Source organism: Chenopodium album, chromosome 18 (assembly GCF_948465745.1).
Source record: "Chenopodium album chromosome 18, dcCheAlbu1.1, whole genome shotgun sequence".
NCBI classification, from domain to species: Eukaryota; Viridiplantae; Streptophyta; class Magnoliopsida; order Caryophyllales; family Amaranthaceae; genus Chenopodium; species Chenopodium album.
This window is the reverse complement of record NC_137851.1, coordinates 10,762,785-10,788,725: the sequence shown is the minus strand read 5'-3', so window position 1 is coordinate 10,788,725 and position 25,941 is coordinate 10,762,785. Positions and strand designations below refer to the sequence as shown.

The window sequence follows — 25,941 nt, the reverse complement described above, 5'->3', positions numbered from 1 at the left end:
AGATGGTTGAGTACTTTGCTCAGGCTCAGGCTGAGATTGCCCAGGGAAAACCTCATCTGCTAATAGAGTCTCAAACACTCTTACATACTCATCCTCACCCCCATCCACATTAGCTACAGAAACCTCAACTGCAACTTTAAACCTTTCCAGTTCCTCCAACTCTCTCTCAGCCTGGGCCTTTTCAGCTTCTAACCTAGCCTTCTCAGCCATGGCCTTAATCCTTTTCTGCCAGCTACTCTCAGCATCCTTAAACACTTGACTAGGACTTTCTTTTTCCTCTAAAAAGATTACTATAGTTTCATTATGTCCAAACCACTCCCACATTTTCAGCATATCCTTATCAGAACACAACTCCAATTTCCTATTAGTTCTAGGTGGCAGTACATACAAACTAAAGTACTTTGGAAGTATCACATTTTGCTTAACAGAGTCCTCAAACATAAACTCAAACAAGTCCATTAAACTTGTTCTGTCTGTATCATCAATCAATACATCAAACCCCTGATCTCTATAATGGACATCAAGCCACAATCTACTCATCCTATAAACAACAAAATACAGAGACATTACTATACTGAACATCAACACATATGATTCATATCAACAAGCACATACCACACCCTAACATACCAGTACACAAAATTGCGAAATCCACAATTCAAACACCTCACAATCACACAACATAACAATGTCCAATCCATACCAACAAATAACTATTTTAATATGAAATTTAGCATCAATTCACACATGCAATTCAAGTAATTGCATTTAACATGATTGTTTCAGAAAAACCCTAACCCTAACTCAATTTTCACAAAAATTGCCAGATTCAAAACGCGAATGGAAAAGCGAAACAGCGATTATTACCTTGATTGCTATGTCGAACACCCCAAACTCAAATTCAAGAGCTTTTTGCTTCTACTTCCTCCCCTACTTGTCAGTACTGATCAACTGGTTCGCACAACTCAAATCGCATAAAAAGATTCGATTTTTAGGAGTTTTTTGTTCAAGTGATAACGAAATCTACTGGTTTGATTATGGATTTCAGAGTTTGAATGAGGGTGGAAGTTCGAAGAACAGAGAAGAAGAATGATGAAGGTTTTTTTTTTGATCGAAATTGAAGAAGTCAGAGAGTCAATGCCCATTAACGCGCCATTAACCCCACATAAGGGTATAATTGTCAATTCGCATTAACAGACAGTTAACGTCCAGACCTCATTAATGGCACGATATGACATTTTACTATTTGTGAGTGGCATTTGGTGAATTCTGAAAAGTGCGATGACATTTGATGAATTTTTAAATTTGTCAGTGACATTTGGTGAAATAGCCGTTTTCTTAATCGAAGTTTAAGTGACATATGACTAGTGCAAAATCAAATCATTTCGCTTAAAACAACGGAGGGAGTATTAACTATTAAGAAGGCCTTAAACAAAAGCAACACAAATTAAAACAAGTTGCAAAATCCTCTCTCCTAAATTGATCGGAGTTAGCCGGAAACATGTCGACGATATACGTATTGGAGCCGCCGACGAAAGGGAAGGTCGTAATACACACAACATATGGACCCATTGACATCGAGCTTTGGCCTAAAGAAGCTCCTAAAGCTGTTCGAAACTTTGTTCAGCTTTGCCTTGAAGGTTACTATGATTCCACCATTTTTCATCGCATTATTAAGGGTTTTCTCATTCAGGGTGGTGACCCCACTTCAACTGGCCTCGGTATTTTTCTCTTTTCTCCCTCTATGTCTTCTTAATTTTTCAATTTCAACTTGTAATCATTGAATTGGGAGTTTATTGTTGTTTGGAGTAGTGTAACTGAGACGGGTTTTCAATTTTGTTGTTGATTATGAGAAAATGAGGTTTAATTTTGATTGGGTACCTGAAACTTTTGAGGGTTTTGTTTTGGATGATTTTTTTGATCCAATTTACTTATTTTGAGTATGTAATGATTGAATTAGGGCTTTAATTTTGTTTGTGTAGTAATACTGTGATGAATTTACTATTTTTTGATCCAATTTACTTGTTTTGAGCATGTAAATATTGAATTAGGGGTTTAATTTTATTTTTGGTAGCAAAGTGGTGATGGGTTTTCAATTGGATTGATGAATATGAGATAATCTGGCATTTGTTTGTAATAATGGATTAATGGGTACTCATAAAGTAGAGTGATTTTGGAGGATTTTGAATTCTTTGAGAGTGCATTTGAATTAGAGATTCCACTTTGATGGCTGGATTGGAGAAATATTTGTACTGGGTAGCCTAAAATTTTGAACTTTATTATTTAAATTGTTTGCTTTTAGAGCTTGTTAATTTCAATATGATTGCAGAATGCGGTCTTTTTTTTTTTTTTTTTTTTTTTATATGTTTTATGAGCAATAACAAGCTGGTTTTAGTTCATGTTTGAAGGTTTTAGGGTTATAATAATATTTTCTTTTTTGCTTGTTTGGGATGGAAATTGAAATTAGGAAAAATAAGTGTTACTTGTGTTTTTTGTAAACTCGTGAGTTCATTGTTTATGTTCTTACTGGTTCTGCATTCAACATACTTGACATTTTACTTCTTTTGGGCTCGCCATAAAGAGGATTGCACCTTTAGAGAAGTATCAGAGCTTAAGTTGATATGTAAGTGAGCTGGCTTTAAAAAATAGTTCAGACTACTTAAAAAAATAATCTGTCATTACATCAAGGACTTGGCTTATAAAGTTATAATGAAAGGAGATTTTGGATAAATATGCCATGCAAAACATTCTCTTATAAAATAAACTTCAGTTGCTGCATTGAGGATGTTGAGTTGCGTTCTTTATACATCTTGAAACAAATACTGTTAAGATACTGGCTCCAATAATGATGTTAAGATATGGAAATTATAAGTATTTTCATTTTCTCAAAATAATGGATGTTCCATCTATATGCTGTATATATCTATTAGTAGTGCTTAGTAAACGATTACTTGCTGTGTGCAGCTCTTGGATTTAATTTTGTATCATGCTGATTATCAATATCTTGATCAGCAATTTATTGTGGTTAGGTGGTGAAAGCATATATGGTGCAGCATTTTCTGATGAATTCCATTCTCGTCTACGTTTCAACCATAGGGGCTTGGTTGCGTGCGCAAATGCTGGTTCTCCACATACAAATGGAAGTCAATTTTTTATGACATTGGACCGTTGTGATTGGCTTGATAAGAAAAATACGATTTTTGGAAAGGTATGGTAATCTTTGCCTTTAATATTGTGATATTTATACTCGTAATTACGAAGAGACCGTTCTTGAGCACTGAGCCGCATTTTCTTCTTTATACAAATATTTCTTTTCCTCATTTGGTTGCCCTGGTTGTTGTTGGTTGGACATAAGGGAAGACATATATTCAAAAAATAAAAAAAGGAAGAGATATCTGTTATTCTGTTGATACTTGATACTCCTACTCTTGAAGGAATTTGTGAGTTGAATTAAATGGAAACGTAGATGTAGGTTTTGTAGCATCTAGATAATCTACATATTGTACATTGATAACTTTAGGAGATGCAAGCATGATGCAGGAATAAAGTTATAAGCAACCTTTACAAAGATCAGATCTGAATTTAGTGGGTGACACCTGAAGTTGATATGCTGCATATATTTATGTTTTTTCTGGCTCTAGGGCCTCTAGCTGATGAGTCATTTGATAGCACACCCTTAATCTATCGACCTTAAATTATTAGAATGTCCCATGTTTGAATTTTGAATAGATCACTCCTTTAAATCTCTAGATTCCAGTGTCTTGGTACAAAGCAGATTATTTCTTGGCTGCCTTGCTTTGGCTATTTTAGTTTTGATGATTATCTCATTTAAGTACATGTCAATTAATTTTCTTACTGTTCACAGATCTAGTGACATGGTCCACTTGTTTTAACCTTAGGGGATAGTTATTCAATAAAAACAGCGGTAGTGTATGTTCCATCCTTGTGTTGGTTTTCAGAGCTCAAGAAGTATGATAATTACGCTATCTAATCAAGCCTAATAAAGAGGCTAAGTCATGTTAAAAAAAAGCATGTTAATTGAATGTTAGTCAGGCAGTCAGGGTGGCTTTTGAAGTTGGGAAGATTATTGGAAAAAAGATTTGCAACTGTTACCCTTGTGATTATATACCTTCATGCATCAGTTTGAAAAATATTAATTGACAATAAGAGTTTTTTTTTATTAGAATGGTAGTCAGTCAAAAGTGACCAAATTTGTGGCTTTAAATGAGTTTCTTGGAGAAGAAATTAAAGTGGTTTTATATTGTACTTTATTACTACCATGCGACCCAATTGGAGATTTACTAGAGGTCCACTTATCAATTGAACGTGCACAAAGTAAACAATTCATAGTCCATTGCATGCTTTGTCAGAGAATTGAGAAGATACAAACCTAATAAGTTATAAGCTCATTTGTCTTGTGATGCTTCATATATTTCATACACACCCCTGTAACCTATATATATCTATCTTGTTACCATCATGAAAAAGCCTTATGTCAGAAATTGCATAATCTTGTTTAACAAGAGAAGTGAATGATATCCTTGGTATTCCCAATTGTGAAATACTGACAGAGGTGTTGATCTGGAATGGAGTTGTTTTGCTTTGCAACTAGGTCTTGCCTGGAAGTTTAAATGGTGTAATGGTAGCTCTTACTGAAGGAAGAAGGGGGTATTCTTCTTTCTGCTGAGGACTCTTGAGATGTGTCTTGTCTTATATTCTTGCCAGCAAATAGCAATTCATGTTCCTTAATACCATGATTGTTGATTTTAACTCAAGCATGTAAGTGGTTACCACAGATAAGATCAAGAAACTAAAATTGGCTATGAAAATGGGTGACAGATTTATAAGAAAAGGCTAAGCTATATTTCCCTTGACGGTGTCGCATAATGTATTCTATATTTCTCTTTTCATGTTTTCTTGCAAGTTACATTGGTATGTTGTGTTGCAGGTTACTGGAGATTCTATATACAATCTTCTCCGGATAGGAGAAGTTGAAACTGATAAGGATGACAGACCCTTGGACCCTGCTCCGAAGATAACATCTGTTGAGGTTTGGTTCTACTCATGCATGCCATCTGTTTCTTTTTATCCGCTTGTCTTCAGAATCTCAAGGTTGAACATAATCTCTCACATTTTTAAGGCTAAAACTATGGTAGCTTCGTTGTATTCAAAGTCTGAGGCCATGTGAATTCCTTGATTTCTCTCTCTCTTTCTCACATACGCACACTGTCACACATTTTTTTTTTTTGACTCACGTTGTCACACGCAATTTGAATACCCTTTTATTTATGTCTAATTATACCTCAACATTATGTTTGAGGGTAGTTGCTGAGACAAACAGCAAGTGTATGATCTCCCACTGTATCCCTTTATCTGATAAAGAAAAAGCCTCCTTCAAACTATTAATTTTTCTTAACTGGCAAGGGGTGTTGAAGATCAAAAAGGAAATGGTTGAAATTCGGACATTTATTTATTTTTTTCTTATGGGATTAAGGCTTTGATTGATTGATTGGTTGATTGATTGATTAATTGATTGATTATAAGTAGGTTATATGGAATCCCTTTGAAGATATTGTCCCAAGAGAAATATCTAAGAAGTTGCCCCAGTTGGAAACTGACAAAGAGAACAAAGATTTGAAGAAGAAACCCGTGAAGTGAGTTTTCCTGGATGTTGACAATTTTCTTTCATATCTATGCATATATGTATCATTTAACCATTCAAGTTGTAATTTTCTGATGCAGAAAGCTGAACTTACTTTCATTTGGGGAGGAAGCCGAAGAAGATGAGAGGGATTTGACAGCTGTGAAGCAGAAAATTAAGAGCAGTCATGATGTGTTGGATGATCCTCGTCTACTGAAAGAACACAATCTCACTGAAGAAATGGTACTACTAAACCTTGGTATCTTCTTGAATTGTGAACATATGTCCATTTTTACCTACATGTCCTTGAGACTACTGCCTTTTGAAGAACTAAATTGTTTATTGAAGTCAGCTTGCCAGCATATCATTTTTATAGTGAATTTTTAGACAATGACATATTATTTATACATGTGCCCACATGGAGATAGAGAAGAATAGATTTTCCCTTTCTTTGTTTGGTTTTTAGGAATGCAATAAAGCTTTTAATCGGAGAAGAAAATTATTATGGCCCATGTCAAAGATTTAGGAAAATGAAAAAAAGTAATGCTGTAGCGTAAACAGGAGTATTGGACTAAGGTCTAAGGGGACTTCATTCATTCAATCTTTGTAATAAACTTCAGGTAATAAAGTAAAGAAAACAAAAAAATAATAAGTCCTGACTCCTTAGATAGTGAAATATAATTCTTTGCAGGACATATATTTAGCCAAGTTTTGTCTTTATGTTGTTAACAATAGAACAAGTTTCATGGGCTTGCTTTTTCAGACTTGAAGTATGGTTGATATGTTTAATTGATCAATTCTAAATCTAAATAGTGATATTACTTGCTTGGAAAATACTTCTCTTGGGGATTCAAATAATGTTCTATATATCGAAAATGTGACCATTGCACAAATATACATTATTGTTTTGGCCTTTTGGTGGTCTTAACTTTGTCTCAGCTAATAATTGTTGTCTTTGCTAAACTTTTGTCTATCAGAATCCAGATAAACTCAAGAGTGCAAGGGATTTGCAATTATCTGTGAGAGAAGCTTTGAATTCGAAAAATCAGGAGTCACTTAAAGGGAAACCTGATGAGTTATCTGGTTCTCGTGCTTTAAGTGACAGTGATGAGGATGAAATAAGTTTTGATGGACGAATGCGTGAGCAGATTTTGAGGAAAAGAATGGAGATTGGTGATCTCCCTAATAATACTAAGCAAAAGTCTCAAAGTGGTATGGCTACTTTATTATCTAAATTTATTCACTCATGGTGGCCTCGGACTTGGTCATTTTAGTCTCAAACCTACTTACAATTGCAGATATTGATGTGCATGTAGGCATAGCCTGATTAGAAATGAGAAAAGTGGGTAGAAGTGGATAGGGATTCCCCCTCTATGTTGTTGTCCAGATTACTTTCACTGTTCAATTGTACTCCCTGATGAATGTGATGATAGATAATCATGCTCAAATTTTCAACTTTCTTTTCATAGTTCCAGTTTATTATTCACATTCCTTGTCAGTGATTGGTAATTTGCATTTGCCTAAGAATCATCCATCAAAACTTTGAAGTTGGGAGATACCCTGCCTCTTATCCCTCCTCCCTTCCCAAATTAGTTTTACCTTGTAATTTTGTATATGTTCATGCAGTTGTACAATTCCTGATTTGCAACTGTACTGCTATGTTCTAATTTTCACCGTGTCAGCATCTTTAACTTAGTTTCTTTGTCTTCTGTTCTTTATATTAGAGAGATCAAAGTCCACGGATCAGCAGAAGTCAGCCACAAGGTAAAAACTAAAAGCCTTACCCTGATTATGTACCTAATTTCATTCTAATTTTTTCTTGATGCTGCACATCATTTTCTTTGCTGCATCTTAGATGCCTAGTGCCCTAGTGATGAGAGCTTGGTAAAATATTAGGCCATATATCAGACATAAAAATGCGCCTAACACATTGTCATAGAACTGAGAGACATAAAAGTGCTTCTAGAATAGAAATTATATGCAAGAGAGAAAGTGAGCGAGAAAGAGGGCTTTGGAGGATGTAGATGGGGAGAGTAACAGAAAATTCTTTAATTTTGATAGTACAATATTTTTGGGCGACAATTTGAAGTTCACTTTATTTTATAGGTTACCTACTTGGAATCTCTGTTATTCAAGGAACTGAATTATTGGTCAGCTAGTGTGCTATTTTTGGAAGTCTTGTGCCTCATGGGATTTTTTTTAAGTGTGATAAAATGACCAGGTAGCCATCACCCAAAGATTGAACTAAGAAAGATAATTACTCACCATTTTTGGCTTTGTTGTTATAATTTATCTTGCTGTTGCCCGAGAGGGATCTCTTAACTATTGGTTTTTTTTTTTTTTTTTTTAATCTCTAATAACTTTATAAGTTACTGTTTAGTTTCTGAGATCTGTGGTTGCTTAATATCAATTTCAACCTGCAGATATTAACTTATAGTGATATTTCTAGGGTTGCCAAGTTTTCCCTTAGAAACAGCAGATTGGTGAGATAACATTTATGTAGGTGACGCATTCAGCAGTAAAACCCTTTTCTCTGCTTGTTTAAAGGGGGCGTATATTTTTAATTCTTGGTCGTTGGCCTCCCTATTTGTTAATGCTGAGATCTTGCAAGAAAAGGGATAGTTTCACTTATTATCGTGCTAATTAGGTTGACTTGTCTAGTAAATTTTAAGCTCACATGCTTTAAGTTGTTTGAAGTATGATGACGGAGACTACATTAATTGCTGTTTGATAATTTCACAATGTTGTTTCAGAAATCAACTGTGTTTCTGGGTTTATCTCATGAATTTAATGTTTTAGTAGTCATGTTCACAAAATTTCAATTGTGTTGTGAGCTCTTTGACATGCGGCATTGTTGCCTACTTCCTAGCTTAAAACTTTCTAGTTTGTGACAGAACACTCTTCTGGTGTTATATCCAGCAGGTCAGATCCTGAAAGTTCAGATGACCAAAGAAAAGTGGGAAAATTGTCTATCAGGAAAAAGGGAATTGGATCTGAAGCTAGGGCAGTGCGTATAGTTAATGCTGACACGGACCTGCAGCTGTTAAATAATTCTGAGCGAGAAAGATTGTTGCAGAAACAGAAGAAGCGGAGACTGAAGGGACGTGAAGATGATGTATGTTATCATTTCTCTTATCCTTCAGTTCCTATCCTTGCACTATTTCTTTCTTGCACCTTTATTTATGCAGCTTGGTATTGTAAAGAAAGTGTTAGCAGCTCTGCACCTATAATTGTCCTCGATATAGTAAAGGTCTGCTGAAAACACTAGCACATGAAATTTGTGTCTATGAAAGTATTGCTGCCTCCATTTTCACATGATGTTTTTGTTTGTGACTTTGTTCTACCCACTTACTGTAGATTCACCAAACAAGGACATATTGATAAAGGTGGGTGGTTGTGAGAAAAAAATGAGTTGTGGGGTGAAGGGCAAGATTGTCAAAAGTTTTATGTCAAAAGGAATAAATTAGAAGTGGGTATAACAAAAAACACCTGAAATGAAAGTGGGTAGAATAAAAGGACGGAGGTGGTATATCCTTGTGCATATGATAAATGTTGCTTCACTCTCTTAGATCATTAAGATTTTGACTTAAGAAATGAGTAGCATGACTGACAAACTAATTATATGCAAGCATGTATCCAAAATATGGGTAGTCTTATGTAGTTATTCAATGTAAACATAAATACATAATTATTCGAATAATCCTATGTATCATAGATACTCTTCATTAAAGCACCACTTATGCTGCTATTGATGCCTTTAAGCTCTTTCCCTCTCCCCTTTTTTTGTCAATGACTGGAAAAAAATTATTAACTTTAAATGGAAAAGATGAACCATATTTTTATACCATGTATAACATCATTGAAGCTCCTTAGTACTCTCCAATGAGACAAAAGACAGGGCAAAGAGGGGTAGAAATATGTCTCTGGTCCTGTTTCTTTTTCTTCTCTACTTATACCTTGTATCTGTTCTTTGTTCTGGCTTTGCAATTGCTTCACAGCTGCCTGGTCATGGCTGGTCTTTCTTTCAAAAATATCTGGAAAATTGACACTGTTTGGTGGTTTGCATATGTGCTGTCCAGGTACTTGCCAAACTTGAGCGGTTCAAAAATTCGATGGCCAAAAAGCATGTTGAACCGAGTGGCAAATCCGAAAGTGGAATTGATGAAGATCTATCTGACTGGAAAACTGTCCACCTGAAGTTTGCACCCGAACCTGGAAAGGTTATCCTCCCTCTCCCTTGTGTTATTATTTGAATTTTTTTGTCTGGTGTTCAAATTTTCCAATATTGCCATTTGCAAATTGAAACTCAGAAAACAAACTTCTCTGAAGTAAATATCTGAAATAACGCTATACAATTCTTACTTTGATAAAGTTGTGATGCAGATTCCTTAATAAATTGAAAAATACTGCAGTTCCACCTAGAACAGGAGCTCCCTTTAGAAATTGTTATGTACGTGATGTTCAGTTATGATTATACTTGAAAAAGTTTGATGATCCAGGATGACTTTCTCATTGCTGATTAAATACCATTTACCTTGGAATCCTAAGAAATGCATCATATTCATATTTCTTTTTTCTTTTCGTTTGGGTGTTAGGGGGGGGGGGGGGGGGGGTTGTAGAAGGGGGCAATACTACGTAAGAGACCAGATAATGACTGAAAACATGGGCTGTTTCATAGGCTGCTTTGTGTTTGGCCTTGTATTGTGTTAACTTGCATATATTTGTAAGGATCTTTTTTATTTTTATTTATTTATTTATTTATTTTTTTTTTTTTTTTTAAAACTTGATTACAAACATTTTATCATTTGCTTGAAATTTTAAAAAAATGGTATTACATGTGAGGAAAAAATACTGATGAATACTGACAGATGTAGGAGATTGTTCAACTGCCATTCTGTGCTTAGAAAGTAAGCTTGGATGTGATGATTGATGTAGGCTTTTTTGTGTGTAAATCTGTGTGCAGAATAACATGTCACGGAGTGAAGATGCCAATGACTATGCTGTGATTGATCCTCTTTTGGAGAAAGGCAAACAGAAATTCAATAGGATGATAGCAAAGGAAAAGCGACGAGAACGTGAATGGGCTGGGAGATCTCTGACCTGATTCTTTAAACTTCCTCCTGAATATAGCCATGTGATTCACAAATTCCTATGATCCTGTTCTGCACCTCTTCATGTTGAAGATGACGGCCAAGGGATGATCCTGCGCTCGAAATACTAAAAGATACATGGAATGCTTTTCACAAGAATATTGCTTCCAGTCGCATATTATGTCCTTGTATCTGATGAGCACAAAGTTGGAGTAAATGTCGATCTGTGAATGTATACTATCAGACTGTATTATAATCTCCCCTCTTCGATGATATTCTTCGTTCTGTACTTGATGGTTTACATTCATAATTTTCCATTTAAATAAATTATTTATATTTTCTATGATTTCCCACAGTATAAAGAAATTCACTTTTGAAGGAAAAATGACTTTAAATACTTCCTGACTTGGGCTGAGCCATAATATTCAGGGTACCAAGCCCAATAAGCCCAAACCCAAAGATCATTGGGAGCAAATCATAACCAATGACCAAAAAAAGTTTCTTGCATTTTCCTTCTCTTCCCTTCCGGCCTTTTCTTTTCTTTACTAATATTGAACCAAAGAAAGTATAAAATTCAAATTCTATACTCCGTAGTCCGTACTTGTATCAACTAACTACATCAACACAATAACTTTTCCTTAATATACAATAATCTCCTCTTGTTAAATTTGAGAAAATAATAATAATAATAATAATAATAACAATAATTAATACTCCCTTCGTTTTTAAATACTTGCTCCATTTCTCTCGGGCACGTATGCCGATGCTAATTTTTGATCAATAATATCTTTAATTATCAATAAGTATAAATTCTAATAATTGAAAATTAATAATCTATTCAATGAGATGATTATAACAAGTACCTACAAGACTCTATTTTTCTTATGTATAAATTACAAACATTAGTCAAAGTAAAATAAATAAATAGTGCAAAAAATAGAAATGAAGCAAGTATTTAAAAATGAAGGGGTATATTTTGTGTTTTAAGCTTTTAACATGGATATATTCTAAATTCGTATTAATTTAAAAATACATGACAAAATGTGATCATGCTCGTCATCTCGTGTATTATTCAAAAGTAATTTTGTAAATAGCGTAAAAAATTACTACGAGTATGACACTATTACATAATATAGGAGGGGACTAATTACACTCTTTTCTTCTCTACTTTCTTAATTACACAGTAGAGAGAGAAAGAGAAAAGGTTAGAGAGAAAAAGATGGAGAATCATCAAGGAGGAGAAGTGATGGGGTCAACTTTGACCATGGAGAAAGCCAAGGCTGCTAAGAAGTTTATCGAGAATCACTACCGAGCTCAGAATAAGAACATTCAAGAAAGAAAAGAGAGGTTTTCATTCTCAATTTTTATTTTTGTAAATTTATTTTTAGACTTAATTTCATTTGATTTTTACGCGTTAATTTCAAGCTAATTTCTACTGATTAAGATTTCATTTAATTATACTTTTACAAAAGTTAAATTTAATTCGAGAGCAAAATGTTTAAATTTAATTTCATTGTGCTGAATTCCATCACATCTTCTATAGGTGGGATGAGTTTTCTTAGTTCATGGTTCTGATAATTTTGTTACTACCTCCGTTTCATATTATTTGCAACGACTTACATAAAGTAGTGTGAGTAGAATAAGTTTACCGTTGCAAAAAAAAAAAAGAAAAAATGAAATAGTGGTAGTATATATATATATATATATTTTTTTTTTTCAATTTTTCATTTATAATGAAAGAGTTATCTGGCTGGTTCATGATCAGCAGAAGTTGAGCTCATTTGATTTGTTTTTGTATTAAGTGGAAAAACGGGCATCACACTAATGAGTAATGACTGTTATTATTCTGGTGCATTATTTTAAATTTGGGTTAGAATGTGCCTTTTAAGTGGCTTAATGCTTAATACCTTATTGTTGTAGACGCTGGGTACTAGAAAAACAGCTAGCTTCTTCGGACGTGCCCGAAGAAGAGAGAATGAGCTTGATTAAGGATTTGGAGCAAAAAGAGACAGAGTTTATGCGACTGAAAAGGAATAGGATGTGTGTGAATGACTTTGAACTACTGACCGTCATTGGGAGAGGAGCTTATGGTGAGGTGAGTGTCGATACTCGATAGTATTATGTTTTTTTTTTCAAAGTAAGGTGTGTAAATATTGTAAAATAAAAAATGTCAAGGCATTGCGAAGTGTGTTGGTTGTTGTCTTTGTTCATATTGTTTTAAACTGTCATTCTGCAGGTCCATCTGTGCCGGGAAAAGAAATCTGGAAATATATATGCCATGAAAAAATTGAAGAAATCTGAAATGCTTAGTAAAGGACAGGTACTATATTACATATGTTGATTTTTGATGCAAGTCCTTATAGTTAAGTTTATCCTAGAATTGGGAATATCTGTTGCCTGCGACATATATTTGAGCTAATTAGTTGGTTCATGTTGTGTATGTTGTACACTTGTACTACTTGTTCTCATCAAAACATCATCTAGATATGCAAAATTTGTGATTTTTCCCCCTAATCTCCTACAAGTGTTCCATATTCGTCAGTGGGATATTGATGTCTCTGCTTTTGTGAATGGTGCTAATGTCTGAATCTCTTCATTTGTTTAGTGGTATTGAAAAAACTGATGAGGACAATAGTGTTGTAACGTTGGAAATAACAGCTTGTGGTTGCTGCCACTATCCTCATCTATCACCAGTTCTTGCCTCCAATTGTTTTTGCGTGGATTCTGCATCATGGCAAAGAATTATTTTCATCTACTGATATTACTGATGTGTAATTTGTTCTTTTTAACATGTCATATTTTCTCTGTTCACGCATCATGCTCCGTGTTTTCCTTGCAGGGATGTCATTGTCTTATTCATGACTTTTTTTAACTGAATCACCTCTGTCAAAACTATACTTACACCATGAGAATCCAGATTTTTTTTGCCTCCGTAGTGTGAATTCTCACTTAATGGTCTTGTAGAGAAGTTTTTTTCTTCTCAAATTCTTCTTCTTTCCTAGGTGGAACATGTTAGAGCTGAAAGGAATTTGCTTGCAGAAGTTGACAGTCACTACATTGTAAAACTATATTACTCCTTTCAAGATGCTGAACATTTGTATCTGATTATGGAATATCTTTCTGGCGGTGACATGATGACCCTTCTGATGAGGGAGGATATCTTGACTGAAAAGGTTGCAAAATTTTACATAGCACAGAGTGTCTTGGCAGTAGAATCTATTCACAAGCACCACTATATCCACAGGTTTGAATTGCATCATTTTCTGAGTTGTGAAGCTCATAAATTATCATCATCATTATTGATCATTGATTTTAATGCTTGTATCCTCTATTAATCTGTGAGCAGCTGCTGAGGTTATTTTTACTGAACTCTTTATCCAGGGATATCAAACCTGACAACCTTCTTCTTGACAAGAGTGGTCATATGAAACTTTCAGATTTTGGCCTTTGTAAACCTCTTGATTGTGCAACATTGTCTACTATCAATGAAAATGAATCCATGGATGACGCTTCTAGAGATTCAATGGATATAGATGCTACCCTTCCTGATGCTGGTAATGGTCACAGTTGGAGAAGTGCTCGTGAGCAACTTCAGCACTGGCAAAGGAATAGGAGAAGCTTGGTAAGCTATGTGCATCCATTTCCAGGGATATTCTGACGGTGGTTGCTTAAGTCTTGAGGAATAGTTTCTATAAATTTTTTTAGTGCAATGGAGTAGTTTCCATATCAATTAAGAATGCTATCAATCTTCCTGTAACCAATAGTAAAAGGTCATATGCAGTGGTCAGTTGGCTCCAACTTTCAAATAGTAAATGCTGAAATTCTTTTATAGTGAGTCATTGCAAAAGTAATATGAAAAATGCAGTTTTTCTTTCTGCATAGAGTTATACGATCTTCTTGAGCTGATGCTCTATGACTTATAAAATTCTTCAGGGTTGCTTTGAGCATGCTTTAACTTAGAAAAGTGAAGTAAAATGTTATTATTGTTTTTTTTTTTTTTTTTGGGTTCTAAATTAAATGCAAGGAGCCTCTATGCTTGGAGGCTAAGGCATGCAATTGTTTATCTAAATAGGGTCATATCCTACATTAAGTTCATATTTTTCTCTCTGTGAAGCAGATGTCTGTACTTAATGGTTTTAGAATCTTAATTAGTCAATTAATATATTTCTCAGTTGAATGTATGAAAGCTAATCTATAATCTACTGGTACACTCTTGTTGCATCAATAATTGAAAGGCAGAGTGCTGATGTGCATTTCTGGATCTGAAGGATCTGATTGACTAAGTTTACATGCTACTGTCAAATGTTTAAGCATAGTTGAGATAATAATTCACCTTTGCCTTGCAAATTGGTGCTTAGCTTCATACCATTTTTATTATTATTATTTATTCTTGGGTGAAATTCAACAGGCATTTTCAACTGTGGGTACACCTGATTATATTGCTCCTGAAGTTTTACTGAAGAAAGGATATGCAATGGAATGTGACTGGTATGCTTTAACATTTAATTCATTAAATGTTTGGGATGGTTGCGTTAAAATATTACATTGTATGATCATGAGTGTTTATGATATGACGTAATTCATTTCAAACATGTGATCACCATTTTTTTCGTTGTTAGAATAGAGTTCCTAGGACTATGTTGCGTTGCCAACTGGTCATTTGTTAAAAGGAAAATGCTATACATAGCCCTTAGGGCTACATATAAGCATTAAGTACACACTAGAAAATCGTATAAAGTTAGGAAATCATAAAAATATAAACACTAATTACACTGATTTACGCGTGTTTTTGTCATAAATTTTATACAATTTTCAATAGAGTATTTAATGCTTATATATAGCCCTTAGAGCTACATATAGCATTACCCTTGTTTAAAATCAATACTCTAGTTTTGATTATGATAATGTCACAGCCACAATTTTTAGGGTCTGCGGCATACCTAGATTATGTTATTGCCATGAATTTTTTTTGTACCTTTATGTAAGAAAAATCTTGGGTCAACTAAAACAATAAAAAAGAAAGTCAATAACTAAAAAAGTCCTCTCTCCCCCATGCGCCCTGTATATTAACCCTATCTGCAGTTACGTTATTTGGACTTAGTGGATAGTAGTTAATGAAGATTTAGTCCATATTTTCCTCTCCAATAATGATGCTTGTATGTTGGGGGTACTGAATTTCTAGCTGTATGCCTATACATCTTATGAATTTTTAAGCAATCAAAAGAGTCCAAGTTTTCAATCTCTAGCATGTAGATTTCTCATTCATGGGGCTTAATCTCCAAAATGCAAATTATGCACGGATGGAAGGGTAAATGAATGTGAAAAAAAGTCAAGGAATAATTGGTTAAAATACATAGCGAACTTAATCACCTGTGACTTGTGAGATTGAAGCTGCAGATGCACACAGCCTACATAATGTGCATGCTCTAGCATCCTGCTCTGGCTGAAGTCCAGAACGAAGCCTGTTTTTTTGCTGGAACTGATTGAGCTGACCTCAAATGGCTATGATGGGTAGTGTTTCTACTGTCAATACTCTTCTGACTGCCTCACTAACTCTGTTAATTCATCGACCTAATGTTAAAAGCCTGGAAGAGCTCTTAAGTTTGATACTTGTATCACCAACTTAATATTGACATATATTTGTACATAAGTAATATAGTTGCCAGAATCGAGTTTGTTTATGATGAATAATGGTCATATTCAATCTCTATAAAGTATACCTATGAACTGCTTGTCTGTTTGATATGGTTGGTGTTTGCTATATGAGTATTTATCTTATTTGGTCTGCTTTTGTTTGTCCACCATGCTTATCCGTCAAGATTCTATGCAGGTGGTCATTAGGTGCAATCATGTATGAAATGCTAGTTGGTTATCCTCCCTTTTACTCTGATGATACAATGACAACATGCAGAAAGGTATGCTTTACTTTTGTTTTAGATGTGTTGAAAGGACTATAGTCTATAGATCATTGTTAACTACCCCATAGCTGATAATGCTTTGTTCATCTGCCAAGCTCTAGAAAATCCTGAATACATGTTTAAATTTATGGGTAAATGAACCACATATGCACGTAGATAATTCCACTTAGCGAATTCATTGTTATCTGGTCAGTATGAGTAGGGCACTGCTTTTTTCTACCTAATGCAATCTCTGAACATGTGTGATAGATTGTACACTGGAGGCACTATCTAAAATTTCCCGAGGATGCAAAGTTGACATTTGAGGCAAAAGATCTTATTTGTAAGTTGCTTTGTGACGTTGATCATCGATTAGGCACTGGAGGGGCAGAGCAAATTAAGGTGTGATACTGGTTGTAACCTAGTTAAATATCTTTATCTTCGACTTACAGATTTTTTATTCTCTAAAGCTAATAAGCATTGTCAGGCACACCCTTGGTTTAAAGATGTCGAGTGGGATAAATTATATGAGATGGAGGCAGCTTATAAGCCACAAGTTAATGGGGAGCTTGATACTCAGAACTTTATGAAATTTGATGAGGTATGCCTAGTACTGTCACTAGCTTCTTTATTTTGACAAAAGTTAATCCTTCTAACTTTGATATTAATCTAAAAGGTCATGTCATAATTTTTTAAAACCTGTTGAGGTAGTGCAAATGTCAATAATTCCAATAATCCTTATTTCTGGCTGGAAAGAGAATGTGTGTGTGCGTGTCCGGGGGGGGGGGGGGGGGGGGGTTATGTCATGGCGATTTGATTGGCACAAGGGTTAGTCGGTGATCTTCAAGGTTATTTGCCAGTAAATCATTTTCAAGGCATTCAAGTGAGGGAGATCGTACCCTCACTGCCTTATAGGAGGGGTTCATACTTGAAATACTGTATGTGCTTCTCTCTAATAACAGGGATCAAGCAATGCAAGACAGCTATAATTTAGCAAAAAGTATAGAAATGGGGGAGAAAAAGATTATTGCAACGAGCAGTCACCATCTATGTTTTTGATATGCTAACTTTTAGATGAACTTATAGCACGTGATCATGTAGAACTGTGGTGTTTCTCTCTTTAGTGAACCGGCTAACGGAATGGGTACCATGGGGATAGCATTGTAATACTGTAAGAGAGTAGCATAAGGGAAAAGGTAGAGACTAGAGAACGTGAGCGCTCCGGAACCTGAAATGCCTATCGACAACACGGAGACTTGTATATGCCATCTAAAACGAGCGACGCGACGGGGGTAACAAAATAAGTTAGCTAGATTCCTTAGAGGGGGGAGAGGGAGAGGAAACCATAAATTCTATTTATAGAGGAGAGTAGGGAGATAAAATCATGGAAAAAATTTGATTTTGTTTTTTTAGGTACAGATCATGCCTCTTGATGCTTGAAGATTGTACAATTCATATCTTTACCGTTAATTATTTCTCAAGTTTCCAGTTGCTAGCAATCTTTTCTGGAAGGCCTTCCGATTTTTTTCCCTCTTGCAATAATATAACAAAATGATATCATCTTTTCAGTTTTCTAATTCTTGGCACTTTCTTGGGGGAAGACCTTCCGGGTTTTTTTTTTTAATTTTATTTTTTATTTTTAATCTCACTTTCTAACTAAGGGTTCAAAAGTATTCAGTATACACACACATGCACGCAGACAAGTGCACGCATCTGGTTGCAGACTATTTATGTACTGAATGCTTCTGCTTTTTTTTAGGCAAACAATGCAACACCATCAAGATCTGGATCAGGACCCTCGAGAATGGTAACTTACTCTAACAACATTATATATTGAATTTGCTATATGATAACAGAAAAAGGAGAGCTTTTGTATTTTTACTCATCCTGACATTCTCTGTACAACAGTATCAACCTGTCATTTAGTTTTGGGTGGTGCATTTTGCATAGATTTTGCAGCTTTACCTGCTGAAACAAGAAGAGCCACTATCGTAACAAGACTTGCGAATCATTTTCGCTGAAGGAAAATAATAAGAAAACAACAGAAAAATTATACTCCCTTTGTCCCCAAATAAAAAACTCTAATTCCTTTTGCACATTATTTTTTAAGGTGAATAAAAATATAAAATAGTGGGGTTTGGTTGATTAAAAATAAGATAACGGTTGGTTGTTTAGGAAATGCCATGGTATACCATGGAACATATAAAAAATAGTTCTTTTTTTTTTTGGGTGGGTGGGTGGGTGGGGGGGGGGGGGGGGGTGTGTGGAGTGTGCCGCGGTGTGCGTGTGTTTGTGTGTGTTTGGAGGTGCATATGCAGCTTAGGATGTTGTGGATCAAGTGTAAGGTAAAAGAGCCAGCTATATCTTTGTGAAAGTAGCCATTTAAGGACAGTGAACACAGCAAATCAAGGCCAATTACCAACCTCATTGTAAAGACATAAAATTGTTGTTCTCCTAGTGTGTGGGCTAATTTGTTCTATATCATGATACAAATTGAGTTTGCTTGCATGAAACGCTACTTCTTGTATGTTGGATTGTCGATTGTACATTATAAAATTTCTAGAAAACTGCAATATGCTAATAACCATTTCTCTTGTTTCATTCTAATAAGTTTTAAATTCTGTTATCTCTATTGATAAATTCAATCTATCTATTGTTCCTTCTGTTCGCTTCTTTGGTGTCTGATGTAATTTTCAGTTTACAATGGCAATGTTTGTTGTTTATATAACAATACCCTTTTTCTTGTTTCCATCCTTATTTCTCTCTTTAGATTTTTTTTTTTTCTCTATAACCTGGTTTCATATGATGCTTATTTTATTATTTTTGTTTATCCTCCCAACACCATTGCAGATGCTGATGCCAAATGATCTAAGTTTTGTTGGATATACCTACAAAAACTTTGATGCTGTTAAGGGGCTACGCCATTCTTATGGTATTTCTTTTCACCTCTAACTCATGATGCTATGATTTTCTAGTAGGTATTGCATATGCTTCGTTATTCAACACCTTTGTTGTTTCATTTGTGGATGTTGAAAGAGTCTATACTGTGTGCACTCTGTTGAGGGAAAAGATGACTATATTTGCTTAGGTATCTGACCTTTCATACACGAGTTACCTTGCCTGAGCTCGTGCAAGAACTGAGATTCCTAAGGCTTAAGTATTGAGGGAGGGGAAGGGGGAGGGGAAGGAAAAGGGAGACACCCTTAATTGAATGTCATACATCTCAATTCTCAATCATCATCCAACGCCACACCTACATCAAATACAACAATATTATTAGAGTGTCAGCAAGGTGGTTTCACATAGACCCTGTTTTGTTTGATGTAAAACATTTTCAATGAAAAATTATTTTTCATGGAAAATTTATTTTCAAGTAAAAGCACAATGGCCAATTAGTTTTCCTATGTTTGGTTGCATACAAGAAAAGTTAAAAAGTATAAAATAAGAGTGAGTGTGAGGACGAATGAGAGGAAAGTTGAAAGAAGGTAGGGAGGAGGGAAGAAAATGTGACTTCCCTTGTTTTGTAAAGGAAAATGTTTTCTATCATTAAAGATGCAATATTTCACCGTTGGAAAACTTGTTTTCCACCCATTCACAAACGAAGCAAAGGAAAATGGGAAAAAAAAAATAATTTGGAAAATCAATTTCCATGAAAACATTTTACATCAAAGTATCAAACCAAACGGGGCCTTGTGCCCTTTATGTCTTTCTCCAGTAGCAGCAGCAAGCTGCACTGATTTTACACCAGAATTTTCTTCCTCGGGGTCTTCCCTTTTTTGATTTGGAATTCCTGTTATTTAAAGTGTCCGCTATAGTTGGCATTGTAGGCGAATTTGGTGATGTTTGGAACTTGTACAAGGATTGGATTTTCTCTTTTGATGGAAAGGATGGAAATTAAGGGCTACCTTTTCTTATCTTATATAGAGTCGTGGGAAGGGTAGGAGGGTGGCTTTGTGGTTGCAGTAAGTTGTATATTAGGTTGGGCCAACAATGGTGCTTGTTTGTAAGAGGGGATGAGGAGACTAAGTTTTAGATTATTTTTCCCTTTTGTTTTGAGAAAATACAAGCTGAGAAGTGAATTTTTAAATATTTTAAAGAATTTAATAACTTGATAGCATCCTTGATGAAAGATCACAGTAATGCTAGTCAACATTGAATGCATACCAAGTACATTTGAAAAAAATTTTGTTTACCAAATATATTTTCTATAAACCAATGGCTGTGGGTGGAGGAGATGAAAGAGAGGAAGAGGGAAAGGACTCGCATAAATTTTGCAATTAAATTCTGGACAATTGTTCGTTGTGTAAAGTGAAATCTGGTATATATCTCACTAGAATAAGCTAAACTGGGGATACAAGCTTTGTGGACTAAGGTCAATTTCCCATACGAGCCAAACAAAAATGGATAGTTGCTTCTCCTGTATACTTGAATAGATGTTTCAGAGGTAGTCTCAACACAGGAAAGTTCCCCATAAATTTGTAGGAATCATCATTGATCTTATAGTAATAAGATTGAATGATTGGCCCTATCATGACTTAGACTAATGAGTGGCTTAACTATTAATCTTTCAACGTGGCAAAACTTTCACTCAAACTATTGTATGGAAGATTGGGAATCCTTGCAATCTGCTAAGTCTGCTCAACCTCCCCCCCCCCCCCCCCCCCCCCTCCCCGCCGTCCTGCTATTTTCGGCCTCAACCAATCAAGCTTTTATCTCTTCGAATATATGATTTTTTTTCTTCAATATTCTGCAATTAAAATACTTTTTGTTTTTTTATTTTTTATTATTGTAATGATTATGATTTACAATTGCAAGGACAATGAAAATCAGAATTCATAGCTTGATACATTAGATACTGCATTGTTTTATTACAAAAAGAAAAAATTGGTAGATTATCCTCTTAGATTGATTGGTTAATTATGATATTGAGAGAATCGGTAAAGCTGGTTTATCAGAATTGGAAAATTTTGAAGTGGAGAAGTTGGGCATGTTATGTTGATGGAGCAAAATCAAGAGTTCAAGACTATTAGAATGTTGTTGTTTCGTATGACTTGTAAGCACCACTACCAAGTACTACTCCCTCCGTCCCCTAATACAAAGCCTTATTTCCTTTTTGAGTAAACCAAAATACAATATCTCTTTCTATTTAAAGGTTGTATTTTTTGACATTATTACCCTCTTTTTTATGAGTTGTCATCTTTTTTTCTTTACTTTTTTGTACTTTTAACATCAATTCCCAACCCTTTCTTTCTCTATCTCTTTAATTATTCCCAATTACTTTTTCTTTCTCTCTATCTCTCTCTAACCTCACATGCACATATGTACTTTAATCATTAGTTTTACAAAATTTACAACTTTCTTAATTCTCGCGCTAAAACCAAAAGAGGCTTTGTATTAAGGGATGGTGGGAGAGGATAAATATGATTGGAAAATTTGATTTTAATAATCTAACCTTTGAGCGATTTTTTTTATTAATCCAACCTTTCAATTATACTACAATAATCCAAGCTTTGGGGGTGTTTTATTCTATTAGGCCAAGCAGGTCACTTAACCTAGAGCTGTCAATTCGGGTAAATGGGTCGGGTTTGAGTCGGGTTTGTGTGGGTCGGGTCATCTCGGGTCGGGTCAATATGGGTTAATGTCAAGACCTATGTGGGTCGGGTTTGGGTTGGGTCATGCTTGAGTCGGGTCACGTCGGGTCATACATCTTTTCGGGTTCGGGTCGGGTTTAGGTCGGGTCAATAAAAGGTCGGGTTACATTCGGGTCGGGTGAAAAACAAGTCGGGTTAAATTCGGGTTTTTACGGGTTTAAATGAGTTAGGGTCATGTTCGGGTTCGAGTCGGGTTCGGTTCAAGTAAATTATTTTCGGGTTATAATCAGGTCGGGTCATTATCGGGTTTGAGTCGGGGTCGGTTCAAGTCAATAATTTGCGGGTCATAATCAAGTCGGGTCATTCTCGGGTTCGGGTCGGGTTCGGTTCAAGTCAAAAACTTGCGGGTTATAATCGAGTCATTTCCAAGTCGGGTCATTCTTGGGTTCAAGTCGGGTTTAGTTAATAATTTGCGGGTTACAATCAAGTTGGGTCATTTAAACTTATCTGGTCATTCTCGAGTTCAAATTGGCAAGTCAATAATTTGCAGGTTATAATCACGTCGGGTCATTTCCAAGTCGGTCTCGGGTGTGGTTCAAGTCAAAAATTTGAATTCCCTTAAAAAAAATAATAATAAAAAAAAAAGATAAGTCAAGTAAGATGAGAAAGACTTGCTATTGTCTGGGTCCCGTGTATTTTTTTATTTAATTTTTTTATTTTTTTATTTTTTTTTGCTGCTATCCAGTTCAGTTTTTCTTTGACGAGGATTATGTAAGAGATAAGTCAAGTAAGATGAGAAAGGCCACTTTTGTTTTATAATTGGAATCCATGTTAATAAATTGAAAAAAAGCCTGAAACTCAATAGTCAATACGGAGTACTCTTTTTATCCTAAAAATTCCTAAATCCTAAAATTCGGGTTAGTAATAGGTCGAGTTTAAATTCGGGTCGGGTCAATAACAAGTCGGGTTGAATTTGGGTCGGGTCAATAACAAGTCGGGTTTATTTCGGGTCGGGTTTAAAATCGAGTCGGGTTAGGAACGGGTCAGGTTGAACTCGGGTCGGGTTAGTAACAGGTCGGGTTGAATTCGGGTTTTGACGGGTTAAATCGGGTTTGGGTCATTCTCGGGTTCGAGTCGGGTTCGGTTCAGGTCAATAATTTACGGGTCACATTCGGGTCGGGTCCTCTCTAGGTCGGTTCATAGTCGGGTTCGGGTCTCAAATACTCGGGTCAACTCGGGTCTAGGGTTGGTTTCAGGTCGGGTTAGGTCGGGTTTGGGTCACCATTTTTTTCGGGTTCAGACGGGTTAGGGTTAGGGTCGGGTTAGGGTCGGTATTTCGGGTCGGGTCAGCTTTTGACAGCTCTAACTTAACCTACAATAATAAGTCATCTACCACATGTCACATTTTCGTTAGTCCAAAAATATTTTTAATTTAAAAAAAAGGTAAAATTAAAAAAAAAAACTTTTTTTTCCATTTCCTCTTCATCTTCATCCTCCCTTCCACACCTCCATGAATGGCTCCAATTTCCGACCAGACCTCCGCCCAACACCTCCACCTCCGCCAGCAAGCCACCCCACCAGCCACCACCCTAGTCGAAACCCGGAAACGCGACCCACAAACCCCAACCAACCAGCAACCACCTGAAATACGACACCCAAACCCAGAAACACGACACCCGAACCCAGAAATTCGACCCACGACACCCTAGATCCTTCTTCTTTCTTTCTTTCTCTGTTTCAATTACCCTCCATTTGCAAGAAATCTTCAATCTTCAAAACCCTAGAATTTACCCCCAATTTGATTAGGGATTTGCAAGATCAAGAATGAAATTCCTCAAGAACTCTATGATTTCAGCAAAAATTCAATCGAACTTACTATGGGATTTGAAATTCTGAGTTTTAATTTGTACTCGATGGGTTTTGATTTAAAATTCTCAGTTTTAATTTGGAATTTGGGTTTTTGAAGGGTGTAGCGTGGCTGGGGGGAGGGATGGCCGGAGCGGCGACTGAAAGAGAGGGAAAGGGGAAGAGAGAAGGAAATGACCGGAAAAGGGAGGTCAGGGCGAAGGGGGAGGGAGTGGCCGGAAAAGGGGGCTGCCGGTATCAATGGGGAAGGGAAGGCTGATATTCAGTTTTTTTTTTTTATTTTTTTTTTTTAGTTAAAAAGTTGAAAATGAAAAAAAAATTACCTAAAGACCAGGTAGCAGGTCACCTTGGCCTAATAGAATAGAAGACCCCCCAAAGCTTGGATTATTGTGGAATAATCGAAAGGTCGGATTAATAAAAAAAAACCGCTCAAAGGTTGGATTATTAGAATCAAATTTTCCAATATGATTTGATTTAACTTACATTGAGTATTTCAATGTATTTTTAATATACTTTTGATGTATCTACAAGGAATTCTAAATGTATCTATTATGTGTTATTAGTGTATTTTCAAATTATGTATAATATATTTATAATGTACATTTTGATGTATCTACAATGTATTTTTATGTATCTCTATTTTTCACTTTCTAACGATAAACATACTTCTCACCAGGTTCCAACTCTATATATATGTGATGAGTCGTTATGTTGGTTGACGTGAAACTCCTATCCTGAAGGGCCTATGGGTCTCGAATACTATCCAGAAAAGATATTACAGCACAAGGGTTTCATCAAAAAATTGCATCTATGCCTCCATACTTGAAAAGTCAAGCTTCACCTTTCAAGGTTTCCAAGACTTTGGACTTTTAAGAGTTCTAACAAGTGTTCATCTAGTGCTTGACTAGTTAATTCACAACGAGGTGTGCAAGGATCCATAGAAAAACCGAGCTAATTATTTATACTGAGCAAAAAAAAATTGTTTAATAATAATAATAATAATAATAAATCATTGTTCGCCTCCAACCTCTCACCCAAAAGTGTACATGTATAAGAATGACGTGTTAATCTTAAGGGACAAGCCAGTGACTACAATTACGTACCCAATTTCGTCGAAATTTTGTTTTCAAATCAGTAATATTTATCCACCACACTGATTTTCTTTGTTTAAACTCCTTATTCAATTTAGTAGTCTTGAGAACACCATATTTACATTTTTGGCATTGTTGTCTTTTGTTAGATTCTAGGGAAGACTTTGATAGATTGAATATTAACATTACAATTTTGACCAACTAAAGACTACAAAAAGGGTAAATTGTTAAAAAGTGGAAAAAAAATGTTCATTGTTGTATTCTTACAAAATATTATGTACTTCTTCCCATATACTCTTTTAATAATCTTTTATAAGTTATACGTTAGGAAAAATATAGTCAAGAAGAGTCTACTTTTCTTATAATATTAACTTTATATAATTTTAACTAAAGTATAATTAAAGATTTAATTGATTATAATGAACATTGGAAATGAGAAAACTCAAACATTGCAATTAAAATAGAACGGAGAAAGTAAATGATTTAGTGTAGTAGTATAAGGGCTTGTTCTGATTTACTGAAATGAACTGAATGAACTAAATTGTTTATGAGAGTAGGAAATTGGAAACTGAATTGCAATTAAGCTGAAGAGAACCGGGCCTAAATTTACTATTTTAAAAAAATTTAAAATTATTTGATATGTTTCAAAATTGTTTTATTTATGCGCTTAATAAACTGAAGAGTAAGTAGCTCATTATTGGCAAAATGGCCTAGTTTGTGATAACTTGGGAGTTGGGACTACTTGGTTAATGTAATAATTGTAAT

At 35.2% G+C, this 25,941-nt stretch overlaps 2 protein-coding genes across 4 annotated transcripts; both read left to right on the top strand.

The window, feature by feature from the left end:
• The first annotated feature begins 1,400 nt into the window (after positions 1-1,400).
• LOC145591463 (peptidyl-prolyl cis-trans isomerase CYP57-like) lies at positions 1,401-11,074 on the top strand. Of its 3 annotated transcripts, none has more exons than XM_081647923.1 (10): positions 1,401-1,721; positions 3,030-3,208; positions 4,949-5,050; positions 5,548-5,654; positions 5,743-5,884; positions 6,619-6,853; positions 7,366-7,405; positions 8,561-8,756; positions 9,721-9,861; positions 10,605-11,074. In XM_081647923.1, the coding sequence occupies exons 1-10, from the start codon at positions 1,502-1,504 to the stop codon at positions 10,743-10,745; spliced, it is 1,503 nt and encodes a 500-aa protein (XP_081504049.1). In that variant the 5' UTR covers positions 1,401-1,501; the 3' UTR covers positions 10,746-11,074. The 3 variants fall into 3 exon arrangements, with proteins under 3 accessions (XP_081504049.1, XP_081504051.1, XP_081504050.1); XM_081647924.1 differs by having other exon boundaries at positions 1,402-1,721; positions 8,564-8,756; XM_081647925.1 differs by lacking the exon at positions 6,619-6,853 and having other exon boundaries at positions 8,536-8,756.
• Positions 11,075-11,929: 855 nt separating this feature from the next.
• LOC145593065 (uncharacterized) lies at positions 11,930-25,229 on the top strand. Its single transcript, XM_081649572.1, has 12 exons — positions 11,930-12,078; positions 12,652-12,826; positions 12,968-13,051; positions 13,734-13,975; positions 14,113-14,353; positions 15,140-15,219; positions 16,562-16,646; positions 16,899-17,030; positions 17,116-17,229; positions 18,388-18,435; positions 19,479-19,560; positions 24,762-25,229. The coding sequence occupies exons 1-12, from the start codon at positions 11,951-11,953 to the stop codon at positions 24,782-24,784; spliced, it is 1,434 nt and encodes a 477-aa protein (XP_081505698.1). The 5' UTR covers positions 11,930-11,950; the 3' UTR covers positions 24,785-25,229.
• Positions 25,230-25,941: the final 712 nt, after the last annotated feature.